Source organism: Silurus meridionalis, chromosome 1 (assembly GCF_014805685.1).
Source record: "Silurus meridionalis isolate SWU-2019-XX chromosome 1, ASM1480568v1, whole genome shotgun sequence".
In the NCBI taxonomy this organism is placed as follows: Eukaryota; Metazoa; Chordata; class Actinopteri; order Siluriformes; family Siluridae; genus Silurus; species Silurus meridionalis.
This window is the reverse complement of record NC_060884.1, coordinates 31465594-31483614: the sequence shown is the minus strand read 5'-3', so window position 1 is coordinate 31483614 and position 18021 is coordinate 31465594. Positions and strand designations below refer to the sequence as shown.

General features: G+C 38.2%; 2 protein-coding genes across 4 annotated transcripts in view; both read left to right on the top strand.

The window, feature by feature from the left end:
• The first annotated feature begins 1748 nt into the window (after window positions 1–1748).
• erich2 (glutamate-rich 2) lies at window positions 1749–13819 on the top strand. 2 transcript variants are annotated; one of them, XM_046852354.1, is made up of 11 exons: window positions 1749–1975; window positions 2566–2605; window positions 3289–3328; window positions 4746–4782; window positions 6396–6485; window positions 8324–8401; window positions 9875–9972; window positions 10161–10339; window positions 10442–10499; window positions 11853–11924; window positions 12705–13819. In XM_046852354.1, exons 1-11 carry the CDS (start codon window positions 1968–1970, stop codon window positions 12875–12877), a joined length of 873 nt encoding a protein of 290 aa, XP_046708310.1. In that variant the 5' UTR covers window positions 1749–1967; the 3' UTR covers window positions 12878–13819. The 2 variants fall into 2 exon arrangements, with proteins under 2 accessions (XP_046708310.1, XP_046708301.1); XM_046852345.1 differs by lacking the exons at window positions 1749–1975; window positions 2566–2605 and adding an exon at window positions 2635–2893.
• Window positions 13820–17566: 3747 nt separating this feature from the next.
• The window catches only part of gad1b (glutamate decarboxylase 1b), a 39484-nt gene continuing 39029 nt past the window's right edge, over window positions 17567–18021 (top strand). For both annotated transcript variants that reach the window (XM_046852075.1, XM_046852065.1), the window contains exon 1: window positions 17567–18021. This exon is cut by the window's right edge and continues 104 nt beyond it. The gene's annotated coding sequence lies outside the window, so the exon portion shown is untranslated.

The following is an 18021-nucleotide window of genomic DNA, read 5'->3' as shown; positions in this document are numbered from 1 at the left end:
GATACAGCATGAAAATGTGAACAGGTTTTCCATTCAAGTATCCAGCAGTGAAAAGGTGATCCCCTTAACGATGATGAAACTGTAATGAATGGACATTTGGTGTCGCCGAGATAAAGATTTTTTGAGTCTGGTTCCTCTCAAGGTTTCTTCCTCATACCATCTCGGGAAGGTTTTTTTTTTTTTTTGCCATAGTCACCACTGGTTTACTTATTAGTAATAAACTTACAAGGGATAAACTTGATTCATAAATTTAAAAAAATCATATTTGTAATCTATTTATTTAATTATAATTTAATTATATTTAATTAAATCTGCTTTGAGACAATGTCCACTGTTAAAAGTACTGTACAAATAAAATGTAATTAAATTGTATTGAATGTTTACTGCATTACATTTATTTTTATTTTTTATTTTTTTCTTCCATATTGACTCGCTCTCAGTGGTGGGCCGACCATTTCCCACCTAGGCCTAAAAGGGGTGTCCTACTTAAATCAATTCACTGTTTAATATGGTTGTAAAAAACATCAATATTATAGAGAAATGCAGTTTAACAAAGTTTCACACACAGGCAACTCATACAGCAAGGATGAATGTCATCACTACAGCAATGATGCCAAAGACCACAATTTAACACGTCTCCTTTCACTGTAGCCACAACTGCACTGCCCACATACATCATTTCTAACAGAAGCAGCAATACTAACCTCATAAAATGGGTTTAACATGAATTTTTGTTAATATTTTCATGGGGATATGAAATGAAGGCAAATTGTGTGTTTAAAAAAATGCAAAAGTATAAATGGTTCATGAAAAAAGCTAAACGACTGTTTTGAACTGTTTTGGTCGACATTTCCTCACGAAGTCCAGCTTTTCTTGAAAACTGCATCTTGTAAATGTCCTTGTAAGTGTATCTGTGACCAAAATCATTTTTTCTCCTCTGTCAGTCATTGTGAAATGAAAAAAAAACCCAGCTATTAAATCCACATGAATATATTTGAGGTTGTGCAGGTTGCCACAGATGCAGATTGCGAGTTCTGACTAGTGCACTTTCTGACTGTCCAATCAAAGCATTAATCAAATCTGATTGGATAGAAATTTATCTTAAATTTCCCCTTCAAAACCTATGAAATGAAGAGAATAGACTATTGGGTATAATTTAATACATATTCATAAGAAAAAATTATTCAAACGTAAGTCAGTGATTCTGATTTTCTGATCTCAGTGTTTAGGCAGAAAAGACCTTGCTGGTTCTTGACAGCCCACGACTGCTCTAAACTGTATGTGTTGCTTTGAGGTATATTTTTATCTCTATTTTTAGTTTTAAACAACATTTACAGAATGAATACTAAATAATATATATTTTTTATATGCTAAATATTTTTCTGGAAAAGGACCTTCAATGTTCGATGCTATATAAATATATGAATTGGGCATAGTATAATAATAATAATAATTATTATTATTATGATTATTATGATTATGATTATTATTATAATGATTATTATTATTATTATTATTATTATTATTATTATTATTATTATTATTTATGCCGTTATCATTTAGTTCAGGCCGTTTGTTTCAGAAATTATATAATTCGTTTCCAGTCTTCTCTACATAAACCTTTAGCCAAATATACATTATAATGCAGTAAAAAAGAATAATAAAATATTTGTCTCTACAGTGAATAGTGTACAATATAATTACATAAATAGTTCCGGATTGGTTCGTGTTTCACCCGGAGTATTTCGGAAACCCGTTGCTGTGGAAACGGCACGCTTGTTGGTGTGTACTAGTTCGTTCACATTGTTTTAGAGGTCAGACCCGCGCTGGATAATTATAATAATTCATAACTTAGTTTATTACAAAAAAACAATTATTTAGTGAACTCGTAACCAGCAGAACAGAGAGAGAGAGAGAAGGTAAGGACTGTTTTCCGGGAGCTGAACCCCCTGTGCGAGCCGCCGGTCATGAGCAGGTGGGTTTGTGTAGAAAAAGCTGGACAGCGTGTTACTGCTGAACAAACCACAATTTACCACCATTTACCACCTTTTCCCTGGAATTACCTGCAGTTCTTTACCTGGAATCTGCATTCTTTTTTCATTCACGTGTGCTGTATTAATAACTCTATTTTCTATTAAATCTATCTTTCTATTTATCTGTCTGTCTGTCTGTCTGTCTGTCTGTCTGTCTGTCTGTCTTATTATACAGTATATCTATCTGTCACTCATTTGGTTTGTCTGTATATTGGACTATCTATCTATCTATCTGTCTGTCTGTCTGTCTGTCTGTCTGTCTGTCTGTCTGTCTGTCTGTCTGTCATTTGGACTATTACCCATGTGTCTGTCTGTCAGTCAGTGTAGAGGTCTATCTGTCTATCAATCTGTGTATGTATGTATGTATGTATCCATGTATGCATCTATCTATCTATCTGTCTGTCTGTCTGTCTGTCTGTCTGTCTGTCTGTCTGTCATTTGGACTATTACCTCTCTGTTTGTCTGTCAGTCTAGAATCTATATGTCTATAAACAAATCAGACATTGTTTATTAAGTTGTTTTATATCTGTAGTCTGCAGTGTGTCGGGACGTCCTCGAAAGTCCCATCAAAGGTAAGAAAGACAATGTAGACACACACACACACACACACACACACACACACACACACACACACACACTCTCTGTGTGGGTTTCTTCTGAGTTCTACTGTTTCCTCTCCTGTCTCTGAGACATGAATTAAGTGTTCTGGCTGGCTGAGATAAAGTGCCTGTGTGTGTGTGTGTGTGTGTGTGTGTGTGTGTGTGTGTGTGTGTGTGTGTGGTATTATATGATAAACCAGTGTGTTAGCGATGCATTTCCTTTTCTTTGGTACCACACAGCGAAATACTGACGAGAAGAAGGTAAGATCTGTGCCTTAACTCCACCTCCTGACTTTACATAACATCTGTTCCTTATACGTAGCTGAATCCACAGTGTATCATGACTCCATGGGTGCATTTTTCTTCTCTATTCTTCTCCAAAGCCAAGAACGTGATTACACTAATAGAGGATTTGGAAATACTTTGGTAGCTTTGTGTGCATGAGGACTGGTCTAGGTATTTTTTTATTTCTATAGTGGTGAGAAGACAGTAATTACAAATCATGTATTTAAAAAATAAATAAATAAATCTTTTAACGCTTAAATTAAAGCTTATCAATCGAATACACACATTTTGGGTAATTTTCTGAGAGCACACAAGTTGCAGTTCAAGTTTCCAAGCTTTACTTTCACTCCTTCATGTTTTTATGTTTACAGGATGCAGAAGCTGAAAAACCAGGACTCCTCAGCTCCAGTGGTAGATATACAGAGTTTCCACCTTTCTTCATAAATCTATTATAAGTAAGGAGTAAATGTTTGGCGCCATGCTGTTAAAGGAAATAATCAATTACTGAGTGGTGTGTTGATGCAGAGGCACAGTTACCACACCGAAGTTACATTTCTCCTGTAACAGAATGTGCTGAACTTATTCCTCTTACAGAGCCTTTCGTTTCTATGCAACAAACTCCATCAAAAAGCAAAAGCGGACAAAAATTGGACATCGAATGACTGTAAGAAAGTTCTGTGGACAGATGAGTCCAATTTGAACATATTTACAGTAGAACAGAAAAACTTGTGTTTCCTTTTGAGAACAATTTAAAATTTTATTGCTGAAACTACATACAAGTGTGAAAACTAAACCCATTTATTGCATTCAATTGGCATATTACATCAAAATGCAAATACAAATATAAACATCAATAAAATCATAAAAGGTAAACGTGTCATACGGTGTTTTCTTTATGTTTTAGTTTGAAATGATTCCAAACTTTCTGGAAACTTTCTGTCGTTTTTCCTCGCCCCGAATCTTCTCCTCACCCATCGCTGTTTTACGCTCCGTTCCTCAATTTTTTAATTCTGCAGCGTCTTTTGTGTTGTATGGAAGCCCATTTCCGCCACATAAAACAAAAAAGTTGACCTAATTCAGTTTTTTTCTCACACAATTCCAACGTTTTTTTCTCGCAGTTTTTACTCTATTTGTCGCAATTCCAACTTTATTTTGATACCATGCGATTCTATTGATTGTACGATTGATTTCATTTTCAATGCGTAAAGTTTTCCGGCAGGACAACTTTACGCTGCCCGATTGGCTAAAAAAAAATTTGGAATTGCGAGAAATAAAGTTCAATTGCGAGGAAAAAAGTCAGAATTGAAAGGAAAATCTTTGAATTGCGAGAAATTAAGTCGGAATTGTTAGAAAAAATTGAAGTGTGAGGAAAAAATGTTGGAATTAGGCAAACAGTTTTTTTTTATGTACTGGAAACGGGCTTCCATAGTGTTTACCTGTCCAGAGCGCTCCAGTGATTAGTGGGTGGTGCGTCAGTAAAAGTGGTCCGTGGGGAAACAGTGCTGTGTGTGTAGTTAAATGGACTAAATGAAGCATCAAAGCGAATAATTTGCCTCGATGCATTTTTGTATTCGAATTACTCGAAAAATCGTTTTAACCCTACAAACCCATGTTTGGAGCTGCACTTCTGTCCAAGGTGCAATTAATCAACGCCTTCTGACCAATCAGCAGAGAAACCAACAGCTCTGTGGTATGAATTGTAGTATGACAGCTTATATATGTGTGTCAAAATCAGTAAAACAGAACAACTGATTATATAATAGTAATAATGTTTGTGAATACTTGTGTCATTTCCTGTTCTCTTATGTACATTCTCCCTTTTCGACAGATGCACCAGCAAATAAATCAGTCCCAACCAAAACACAGTAGGTTTCACCCATAATCTTATATATACAATTTCTCTAAGTGTGTTTATTGCTGACACACACACACTCCAGGCCATTGTTTTTCCAGCATTTATTTATAAATTTAAATGTATAAATTCTCATGTCTTCATATCTTCTTGGTTGAATTAATGTTGTAAACAATACAGACGATCCTGATGGAAAAGTCTCGAACAGTGCTCAATATTTATACTGATTGCATGTATTTGAGTCGTGTTCATCACCAAATGGTTCTCAGATCGGAAATTACTCATCACAGGATGGTGTGTTGAAGCAGAGCTATTATCGTGGATTGATTTCCTTTTAGAGCACGTCATGACACGTGATATTCCCCATACACACAAAGAACAAAAATCCGAATACCCTTTTCTATCTCGTAAAAGTCATCACGTTCTGTTTTTATCCATTTATATTTGCATTTGATGCGGAACATATGTGAAAGAAGTTTCTGTTATCACTTATGAAATAGCAAGGAGTTCCAGTCTACTTATTAGAGGTTTAGATGTTCTAGTTCAAGGAAATTGAAAATGTAATTCTACCATCTCTAAAAACGTCCTACAATACAATTGTGTCCCTCGAGGTTTGAATCATATGAGGATGAAAAATTTAGGTGTCCCAATACTTTTATCTATATAATATAGCCATATATTTATTTTTCATGATATATTCCATTTATAATGTATTTGTACTTGACTTTTTTACTGTAAATTTGTTAATTGGGACTCTGGGATGATTAAAACCATCCATCCATCCATCCTTCCATCCATCCATCCATCCATCCATCCATCCATCCATCCATCCATCAATCCATCCATCCATCTATCCAATCATCCATCCATCCATCTATCCATCCATCCATCAATCCATCCATCCATCTATCCAATCATCCATCCATCCATCTATCCATCTATCCATCCATCCATCTATCCAATCATCCATCCATCCAGCCATCTATCCATCCATCCATCCATCCATCTATCCAATCACCCATCCATCCATCCATCCGTCCATCCATCTATCCATCCATCCATCAATCCATCCATCCATCTATCCAATCATCTATCCATCCATCAATCCATCCATCCATCTATCCAATCATCCATCCATCCATCTATCCATCCATCCATCTATCCAATCATCCATCTATCCATCCATCCATCCATCCAGGCATTCATTCATCCATCACTAATAACCAAATATATTAATATAGGCCTGTGATTATTATTATTTATTTTTTTTTTATATATAAAATTAATTCATCGTCTGTGTTTTAAAATACGGAGGTCTGATTGTGTTTTAGTTGTCTAGAAATATCTCAATTGGTTTATTGCCCTTTTTAGTTTTTTGTGTATGCCCCTCCCATTTATAATCCTTTTTTTTTCCCTCCACTTTGCTTCGTTCTGGGTTTTAAAAAAAGGTCCACATGATTATAAATAATACGATTTTTTATTTCTATTTTTAAGAATGATTTAAATACTCATTAAAAATAGTTTTCAACTTGCACATTCTATTTATTTTTTACAATTGTTCGTTGCCTCTGAATTATGGTTGTGTATGATTTTCATGTTTTTTTTTTTTATACGTACCCCATTAAGGGCTCAGAAACCCAAACCGAGCACGTGGTCACAGGGACAACAGCCATCAGAGATCACTGAGAGAAGACGTGACACAGGAAATGTGGGCAGGTGAGATATATTGTTGGATATTTTTTTTTTTTTAAGAAACAGAAGAAACAGCCTTTTTCTCTGTATTGTTTTATCAGTTTGTCTGTTTTGCACTGGAGCTGCAAATCTCAGTTATGCTATGGAAGTCTAATCGTACCCAAAATCTTTTAGTAAATATCTATCTGAGTATATACCTACAGTAGTACTTCAGTGATGTCTTGTAGGCTTTCTTGTGGTTTAGGACACCCTGAGACTTTAAGCTACACTTCTGGGTAAAAAAATTGGGCAAAAGGTAAATAATTATGTAAAATTTAGCAACGTGGGTTCACGTTGATTACAATTATTGATTACAGTTTCTACACTGAATAGAACTGTTCCAATAGAACCATGAAATTATTTTTTCCTCAACTCCATTGATTGAGTTTAAAATACAGATTTATCCTACAACCTCTTATTTTTGTTTTGTAATTTATAAACAACATGAACAAAAATCCACTGTGTCTTTTTTAATTTATTTTAATTTTTTAATTAGGACACCCTGAGACTTACACTATATCCTGGGCAAAAATAAAACTGCCCCAAGAGGCAGAATATAGCAGTTTTAATGGTCTTAACAACAAATCATTAGTCAGAAAATGACTTGTTGCTCATTTATAGATAAAATAGGAAATATAGGCAAAAAGAAAATTCACATAGTTTTCTTGTACACAAAGGGGGAAAACAATGATGTAAAATACACCAATGTGGGTTCTCGCAGTACAGTGAGCGTGGCGCAGGAGAACCCTGGGACGTTGGCATTTGTGTGGAACCAGTGCGAGATTGTTCAGAGTGTTGTGCAACAGGCATTCCCTGTATAAGGAAGGTGATAGTGTAAGTGTTACACAAAGGAAATGTTGCCATCGTTACCAGTTAGGACGTCAATATTTGTGTCTACCAAATAAATATAAATGATTAAACTCTCTGCGATCATGTGAGGAGGAAACCTCAAAAGGACCATGGAAAAAAAGAATGTTTTACTTGTCACATGTACAATACAGCACAGTGAAATTCTTTAGAAAACTGGATCAGAGCACAGGGTCAGCCATTATAGAGCCACCCTGGAGCACAGAGGGTTGAGGGCCTTGGTCAAAGGCCAAACATCAGCATCTAAGGGACCCATGTTTTTCCATGTCTTTGAGGAGCCCGTTCTCATCATGTTGGCTGGTCCCCACCTGGTATTGAAGTTTTAAAATAAAAATGATTACAATCATCTATTTTTGCTTTGTGACTCATAAACAACATGAACAGAATTTGTTTTATAAATAAATAAATACATAAATTAAACTTGTTCATGAGGAAAAGAAACCAAGAACCTTATTTTGTAGATTAATACTGGATTGTTATAAATTTATCCAAGATCCAGATTAAATATTAGGATTAAATGTGTACATGTGGAATGTTTATGAATAGTTTAGGAGCTTTATGAAATAAAACATAATGATCATTCGAAAGGTTTAGATGGAATATACAGTATCTGATAGCAGGATTACGGTGCACTTCTGAGTTTTCATGTTCATGTAGTGTCTGTTTTTTTATTGTAATTCATGTCCTGTCTTCTCCCCTTGTCTTGCTAGTGGTTGTTTTCGTCATGTGACTTCTTGTGACTAACCCCTCGTCACTCCCATTAGATGACAAACAGACTAAACATCATTTATTCTGTCTTTAATCAACAGACACTAAATTCCAGACAGATTGTGTTTCCCACCATGTTTTTCCACACTCTGACTGGAATTGGTTACATCTGCTGAACAGATTTATGGTCAATAAAATAAGGATGTTTTTATTTTCTGTAACTTTATATACATATATATTTAATTTAGGGTCACGCTGGATCCAGAGCTTGTCTCAGAGCTGGAGAGCAGCTTTAAAAAGACCAACATCAACCACACGATATCAAGGTATGTTGAATGCCATAGAAATGATTTAAAGCATGACTGTTGTTTTTGTAATATAAAATGTCTGGAAGTAGTAATTAAAAAGGATGATTGTGTATAAATAGTGTATCTTAGAGCGGCAGAGTCTGTCAGAAGTAAAGATGGGCAGAACTTCACCAATCTGTGAAATATTTTCAAACTGTATAAATTGTCTACAATTTCAGAATAATATTCATCTACATAAACAGTTAAATATATCATCATTTCCAGTACATAATATCATCAAAAGTTTCAAAGAAGCTGAAGGAATCTCTGTCCAAGAGCAAAAATCAATATTGGATGCCCATGATCTTCAGGCCCTCAGATGGCACTGCATTTATAACAGTCATGATTCTGTAATGGAAATCACTGCATCTGCTCATTACCACCTCCAGAACTCATTGTCTGTGAATACAGACAATCCATAAATGCAGTTTTAATCTTTATCATGCAAAGAGGAAAGCATGCGTGAACATGATCCAGAAATTCCAATATTGACTCAGGGCCAAAGTGGAAAACTGTTCTGTGGTCAGACGAATCAAAAAAAAAAATTCTTTTTGGAAACCATGGACACCCCATCGTCCGGACTAAAGAAAAGGACTATCTGGCTTGTTATCTGCGCTTAGTTAAAAAAGTCGCATCTCTGATTGTATGTGCCTGTGAAATGGGTCGCTTGCACATTTGGAAAGGCTCAATCAATGCTGAACAGTATATACTGGCTTTAGAGCAACAAATGCTACCATCCAGAACTTGTCTTTTTTTGTCTATTACAATCACATGACTTCGTAGTAGAAGAATCCCGGGGCTGAACTGGCCTGCATGCAGTGTAGACCTCGCACCATTTGGCGCATTATAAAATAAAAAATACAACAAAGAAGACCCAGGACTGTTTAGCAGCTATAATCCTGTATCAGAGATATATGGGACAGTGTTCCTCAACCAAAACTTAAGCGACTGGTCTCCTCAGTTCCAAGATGTATACAGAAAGAAGACCTGATGCTACACAGTGGTAAACATGGGCCTGTCCTTACTTTTTTAAAACAATTCCAATTCCAAATGACCTTATTTTTTCTTTCAAATTTTAGATATATTCTCAGTATGTTTTTTGGTTTGTTAAATTGTGAATGGAATAAGGCTTTATGAGATTTGCAAATCATTGCAATCTGTTTTTATTTTACATTTTACACAGTGTCACAACTTTTTTGCAATTGGGGCTTGTATTATATTGTATAGCATATCTGAGACTATGATGCCCATCACCTAATTAAATCTAATTATATATTCCATAAAGCTCAGTTTTTTGTGCCTGGCTGTATTCGGTATGTTGTGTCTCGCATGGAGGAGAAATAGCACGATGCGTTCCTGTCTCTTCTCATGTATGTGCAGTGTTTTATGTAGCGTGGCTGCCGACGGCACTCATTCTTAACTAAATTACATTTTTACAATCTTCTATACCAGGAGCGAGAAGCAGGCTGGTTTACAGGCTCCAGCACCAGCAGACATGATGATGCACAGACAAATAAGATCACCAAAACACTCTGCTCCTGGTGGTACAGGTATTTAAACCCATTTTACTCTGTCATACAAGAACACATTTTTACTAAAAACACTCTTCAGCTCTCAATTTTTATTTGGTTGCTTGATTTTCTGTAACAGCAGATCTGAGTTGTGTCATCTCCTGGTTTCATCTTAATGCAATTGTGTTGGTTTCTATAGTAAGTAACTATTCGTCTCGTTTTTGCAGAAGAGAAAACTGGAAGTTCAGAGTGTGTGCATGAACCTGTAGTCCAGGTGCCTCAAAACGTGCCAGTACCAAAGTGTGGAACTGGCCAAAGCCAAAACGAGGCAAGAAGCAATTATGAAGAAGAGTATGAAGAAGAGGAAACTGCTGATTTCCACGCTCCCATCGAGCTGCTTGCAGAGGTCAGACACATGTATACTTGCTGCTTACATTAGCTTTACCCATTGTAAGAAGCTGATAACTGAAGTGTGTGTTGTGTGTTTTGTGTGTATGTTCACTTTTAGTTCCTAAAGGCGGTAATGGAAAAGAAGTACACACTCGCCCAGAAACTCTGCCAAATGAGTGAGTGTGACTGCATGTTTATCACATGAGATTATCCGAGATTGTTTGTTTTGTTAATGTCAGTTATGGTGAAGGGGATGTGGCCTCTGTATTTATTATTCCTAGTGAAGTAGGTGTGGCCTCTGTGTCAGTCACAGTAAAGGAGGTGTGGCCTCTATATCAGTTACAGTGAATGAGGTGTGGCCTTGGTGTTTGGTATTCCCAGTAAAGAAGGTCTGGCCTTTGTGTGTTTGTAATTCCCAGTGAAGGAGCTGTGTCTGGTATATATTTTACAAGAAAGAAAGCGTGGCCTCTATATTTTCCAGTCATTGTGAAGGAAGTTTGGCTTCAGTTTGTTATTTCCTGTTAAGCGGTTGTTGCCTCGGTGTGGTTCTTAGTGACGGATCTGTTGCTTTAGTGTAGGAGGTGTGGCCTCAATGTAATTCTAAGTGAAAGAGGTGTGGCTTCAGTGTTGGTCATTCTCAGTAAAGTGTGTCCTTTGTGTCATTCTCAGTGAATGAGGTGTGTCCAATGTGTTTGTAATTCTCAGTGAGGAAAGTGTGTACACAGTGAAGGAGGTGTTGCCACTGTGTCATTCTTAATGAAGGAGGTGTGGCTTTAGTGAAGGCGATGTGGCCTCTGTGTTATTCTTTTTGAAGGAGGTGTGGCCTCAGTGTTTGTCATTCTCAGTGAAGTGTGGCCTCTGTGTCATTCTCAGTAAAGGTGTGGCCTTTGTGTTGCTCTAAGTGAAGGAGGTGTGACCTCAGTGTTTGTCATTCTCAGTGAAGTGTGGCCTCTGTGTCATTCTCAGTAAAGGAGGTGTGGCCTCTGCAAAGGAGGCATGGCTTCTGTGTAAGTCTCAGTGAATAAGGTGTGTCCTCTGTGTTTGTCATTTTCAGTGAGGAAAGTGTGTACACAGTGAAGGAGGTGTGGCCTCGGTGTTTGTTATTCTCAGTGAAGGTGTGGCCTCTGTGTCATTTTTAGTGAAGGTGGTGTGACCTTTGTGTTTTTCATTCTCAGTGAAGGAGGTGTAGCCACAATGATGGAGCTGTGGCCTTTTTGTTATTCTCAGTAAAAGAGGTGTGGCCTCAGTGATGGAGGTGTGGCCTCAGTGTTTGTCATTCTCAGTGAAGAAGCTGTAGCATTTTTCATGTCAAGTACAGAGACCACACCTCTTCACTGTGACTAAATAATTTTTTTGCTTGTTTAGGTTTGATTATTTTAGTTAATAAAAAATGATTTTAGATGTAAATGTGCACATTGATCAAACAGTAACTCTGTTTTATTGCATTCTTTTATGTTTCCTTTGACCAAAGTAATCTCACACACATTTTTGCATTCTTTTTGTTTTGTTTCCTTTTTATTGTCTTTTAGTTCTTATTTATGAACCAGACAACCCCGAGGCCAAAAGCTTTCTCCCTCTAATTGAAGAGAGACTACTGATAGGTGAGCCAATGATATTCATGTATTTCTGTCGGCTTCACGCTCTTCATTTTGTGGCCTCTAAATTTATCCAGGTAAAGATAGCATTATAGATCAGATTCTGTTCATAGTCCCTAAAACAACAACATAGTAAATGACTAAGTTATATTAGTTCAATTATTAAATTTAAAATATATTCTTGGATGTTTAACACAGTTTTTGTTAACTACATAATTCCATACGTGTTCTTTCATAGTTTGGATGTTTTCATTATTAATGTGCAGTGTTGAAAATAATAAAAAGATAAACACTGAAGGAAAAGGTGTGTCCTAACTGGTACTCTGTATATAGACCTGTACATAAGATTGGTATATATATCTTTTTGAGCATGCTATTCCACAATTAGTCCCCAGTTGCTGTTATAATAACCTCCATTAAAGATGTTAAGATGCCACATCAAGTTCCACTAGATTTTGAAGTGGTGATTTGTGATCATTCAGCTACAAGGGTGTTAGTATAGTCATGCCTTCAGCCTTCCATTAAGTTTAGGTCAGAGTTGTATAGCAGGCCACTCAAGATCTTCTACTGCAACCCAAGTAAAGCATATTATCATGGTGCTGGCTTTGCTGGAACAGGTTTTGGTTTCCAAGTTCCAGTGAAGGAAAACATGTTATACTATTTAATGCATCCAAAGACATTCAAAGAAAAGCTTTTTATATACAGGAACATCAGCTGTGTGTGTGTGTGTGTGTGTGTGTGTGTGTGTGTGTGTGTGTGTGTGGGTGTGTGCGCCATCACTTTCAGAAGAAGCACAGGAAGGCCTAAGCAGTGATGAAAACACGTCTGATGATGATGATGATGAAGAAGAAAGCAGCAGTGGAAGTGAAGATGATGATGATGATACAGACACAGGTACTGATTCTGATGGAGAGAACATCTGCTCATCATCTGACACGGAGGAGGATAGCCAGCGATGAAGAGCATCTTCTCAGCATCTTTCCAAACCAGTTGCAGCTCTTCCTTTTTTTTTTTTTTACTGGATTTTGCTGCACATGTGAGATTAATGCATGTCCAGTGCTGCTTCTTTCGATTTGAGAATGACTTTATTACATTATATCCTTTCTATTTTAACATTTCTCTTAGCTGTTTGAGTACAAATACATTTATATATATATATATATATATATGGCTTTAATCCTTTTTAAATCAAACAGCAACCAAATAAATTACATTTTTTTTATATATATACGTATATACAATATTGTTTTTTTTTTTTTATAGAAATGCTAACATCAGGGCCCTTATTAATGTTCACTTGAAGTGGATAATTTAGGAAACATAAATATTTTGTTCCTTGTAAAAAAAGGTTTTAGTAGTGCTGTGAGTGCTAAGCAGTGGCAGACCATGAGTTTTACACCTTCAGTGGTGTCCTACCTGAAAAAATCCACTTCTAAATACCATCATTATGACACCCTGGCTATACAAACTATCAATATTAGAGAGAAACACAGTATAACTGAGCACCGAATCACACACAGGATCTCATACAGTGAGAATAAATGTTATTACTAAAGCAAGAAAACCAACAAACACAATTCAACACGTCTCCTTTCACTGTAGCCACAACTGCACCTCCCACATACATCATCTCTAACAGAAGCATCGATATTCACCTTATCAAATCACCTCGGGGCTTCCGTGCATTTTTTCAGTGCATTACGCTTTTCCTGGGGATTTAAAATGTGTTTTTTTTTGCAAATTTCATCAGGAACGAAAACACAAAAGTTTAAAAGGTTCATAAAAAGCATTTGAACTTTTGAACTATTTTGGTCGACCTCACAATGTCCAGCTTTTCTTGAAAAGTTCATCTTGTAAATGTCCTTGTAAGTGTATCTGCAATTAAATCAAATCAAAGCAAATTCTTCTCCTCTGTCAGTCATTGTGGAATGAGAACCAGTTACACATGAAGATTATGGACCTTTAAAAAAAAGCACCATTTGAATCCCACTTCATTTGATGTTTGGACATTGGACCTCTTTAAATGTTTAAAAGTTCTGGCATGGAGAAGCTGGTGTTGGATCTGTGATGATCGCAAATGTTTTTATTGTTTTATTTTATGAGTTGCTCAGTGGCCCCTTGTTTCATAACCTCAAATGACTGTATAAGACTGTAGAAAGATCATTTCTCATAATCTTACAATCTGTGGCTAATGTTTACTGGTCTCCAGTGTTCTTTATTGTTTAAGGATTTATAATCACACTCTTGATATCACCCAAATGAGGATGGGTTCCCCTTTTGAGTCTGATTCCTCTCAAGGTTTCTTCCTCATAACATCTAAGGGAGTTTTTCCTTGCCACAGTCACCATGGCTGCTCATCAGGGGTAAATACACATCGTTCACCTTAACTGTTAAATCCTGTATAGCTGCTTTGAGACAATGTCTGTTGTGAAAATAGCTATAGAAATAACTTGACTTGACTTGACTTAATAACTTGACTTGACTTGACTTATTAAATCCCCATGAATATATTTGAGCTTGTGCAGGGTTGCGAGCTCTGACTAGTGCGCTCTCTGACCGTCCGCCCGGGCAACACGTGATATGGTGGCTGAAATCTGATTATATCAAACCTTCATTGAATACAGACATGCTATGAGAAATGCTATTAAATTAAGAGAATAGACTCTTGGGAATAATGTAATGTATATTCCTTGATAAAATATATGAAAATGTAAGTCAGTGATTCAGTCTTGCTGGTCCTGACAGCTCATCACTGGTGCCAAGCAATACTTATTCACATATATTTCCAAGTTGTGTACTATAATCCAAACTAGGTATCATGCCTGGTAATTGTAGACACAGCCGAAGTATTCCATAATTGCGGGTGGCTAGTGATCACCTGAATACTGTACATTATTAACCTTAGGACCTTTTAATCAAATCCTAAAAAGACAAACAATACAGTATTTTCAATACATAACCAAGATCCAGTTGTCCACCATAGCTATCACCTTTATCTGTTGAATCAGCATCTTTGCAAGAGAACAGTGCCACTTGCTAGCTTTAAACTCATTTTCCTTTGTGCAAGCTTTATTAGAATGAAATAAGAAATGTTGCTCAAAAGCTACAAAATGGGAGCGCGATGGCAGTGACATCAGCTTCTTAAAAAGAAGAAGGTAAGTGCTGCAGGGATGAAGGGAGTGCGGCCCATTGACGCAGCTCTCGTTCCCTCAGGGAACTAGGGTTACAAATGTAACCTAGTGACGTTCCCTTTTAGGAACTCGAGCTGCGTCGAAAACGCTTTGGGAACGAGGGTCCAATCACGCCATATTGACCAGTCGCTGCCTAGTGTGTCTAAACGTAGGAAACGTGTCACAAGGGGGTGTTTCCCCAGCGACTGCCCCGCTAGCGGGATACAAAAAGTCGTGATAGCGGACACGTAAACCTTCAGGTTTGACGGAGCCAATCCTGTGGCAAATTGTTCCTGCAGGAACTCCAGAACTGAACCAACTGGGCAGTTAACTGGGTCCAACTGGTGGTGCTCACACCACGTGGTGAACAGTGCCATTTAGTGGCATACAACCTCCTTGTTGAGGGAGATTTGAATTGGAGAATGGTCTCTACTACCTCAGTAGAAAGACCAGCTGCTAGGAACTGCCCCCCCACAGGGGCCACAGCCACAACTTCCATCAATCAGGGTGAATCAGGGTTCCCCCTGCTTGTGAGAGGAGATCCCTCCCGGAAGGAATTTCCCACGGATTCCCTCGAGGAGGGACAGCAGGTCCGTAAACCACAGTCTGCCCGGCCAACGAGGTGAGACAAGCTCCTTCCTGGCAGATTCTCTCCAGAACTCCCGGGAGCAGCCCGATAAGGGGAAAGGTATACAGATGTAGGGCTGGGTGAGAGAGAGCGAGAACCAGAGGGGACAGTGCAAAGTCTTCCAAGTCGCAAACAGATCCACCCCACCTGGGCGCTGTAATATTTCTGCCATATCTGCTCCACCACCTCGGGGTGAAGCCTTCATTCCCTGGGAAAGGCCATTGCCTCGAAAAGGGCGTCTGCTCTCCAGTTCAATCGGCCCGGGATGTAAACTGCCACTCATAACCGCTCCCCACCCCGTGAGGGATGCGTCCGTCGTTAGCGTTAAGCGATGACAAGGAGCTCCCAGGACGGGGCCTTGAGACAGGAAAGTAGGTTCTTTTCATACTTCTAAGGCTGTTAGGGCTCGCCGCAAGACCTTGATAGTACGGAACAGATTGCCCTTTCGGGAGAACCCTCTGTCTCTGAGCCACCACTGGAGGGGTTTTAAATGGAGGAGGCCAAGTGGGATCACACTGGACGCTGCTGCCATAAGACCGAGCAGCCTCTGGAACTGCTTTACAGTAAGTGACTGGCCTGCTTTTACTCTCTTGCAGTGAGGATGACTTCAAGGCCTGAGCCTTGAAGAAGATCATTCTCCTCGAAGAGTGATCCTCGGGAGGGAGAGTGCAAATAGCTATGGGGCTACAGCACAGACAATCTCAAGAGCCGATTGAGCATGCTCCTGTTTCCTCATTGAGACATACGTTATCCATTTTACAGTAACTGTGGATCTGTACTTTGAATAACCACCAGGTTTCTCTGACATTTTCTAGTATTGACCCCATTGGAACTTTGGTTTTAAGGAAAGATTAATCTATGATGTAGAATTTGAATAAATTGAAATACGAGGCAAATAATACATCATATTTCACTTTCACATGTTCACTTGTCTAAGGTACACAACACCAATCAACTATAATATAAAAACCAGTAAATCGTAACTTCAACATTGATTATCTCATTACAACACCACTTGTTAAGTGGTGGTATATATTAAGCAGCAAGAGAGCAGTCAGTTATTGAAGTATTGGAAACAGGAAAATGGGCAAGCTTAACGATCTGAGTGACTTTGTCAGGGACCTAAATGTGATTCTTAGAACATGTGGTCAGAGCATCTGCAAAACAGCAGGTCTTGTGGAGGATTCTGCAGTAACTACAAAAAGTGGTCCAAGGACAATCATCTATGGGTACCTGAGTTTCATTGATGTATATGGGAGGTAAAAGCTAATCCTTCTGGTCTGATCCCACAAAATAGCTAAATGAAAATTGTCATAACAAAGGACGGCTCGATGCATTTAAGGCTGTGTAGTTGTAGTCCGATCAAAGTGCTTATCATGACGTAGTAAAATACAGAGCTCCAGTTGATACTTCAGTGAATTATTTTATCTGACCAAGCACACAAAACATTTTAAATTGTTCACAGATACACCTCAAGTTCAAACTCGTCCTTTTTTTTTTGTTTTTTTCTTTGTAGTTCACAATATGACCAGAAGAGGGCTCTAAAAGTGACAAATGGCTGCTTTAATGTTTTACTACTCTGTACCACTGAGATTTGTGTGTTTGTTTGTATAAACAAAAATAGGCAGATACAATTTTTGAAGGTTGAAGGGAACTCCCTTCATCCCTTTCTCTCTCTCTCTCTCTCTCTCTCTCTCTCTCTCTCTCTCTCTCTCTCTCTCTCACTTCCTCTCTTTCTTTCTTTCTTTCCTCTCCCTCTCTCTTCCTTTCCTCTTCCTCTCCCTCTCTCTTCCTTTCCTCTTCCTCTCTTTTCCTTCTCTCTCCCCAGCTCATCTCTCTCCTTCTCTCACTCCTTTTCTCCCTCCCTCTCTCAGTGATGGATGCTTTAAGAGGCTGAAACTTCTCAGTAGGAGCAGTAACTGCTCTAGAAAGCTGTAACAGGGACTCTGGAGCTCCTTTGCCATTTTACAGTCTCCACGCAACATAAAGTGGATTTTGTTCAGGCGCCTGGAAATCTTTGGGGTGACTCATATACACGCGCGCCTGTGTGTGTGTGTGCGCGCGTGCGTGCGTGCGTGCGTGGGTGTGCGCGCGTGTGTGTGTGAATGCGCGCGCGGACGGATAAATTGAGTCGATTCACGCGCTTGGAGAGAGAAAGAGAGAGAGAGAGTTAATCCAGAAGAAGCTTTATTTATACAGGATTGTAGCAGTGTTTGGTGTTCCCCAGGATAATTCAACATAAAGAAGAAAACACACCTTATAACACACCCAGGCGCGCGCTCACACACTCACATTCTCCCTCACA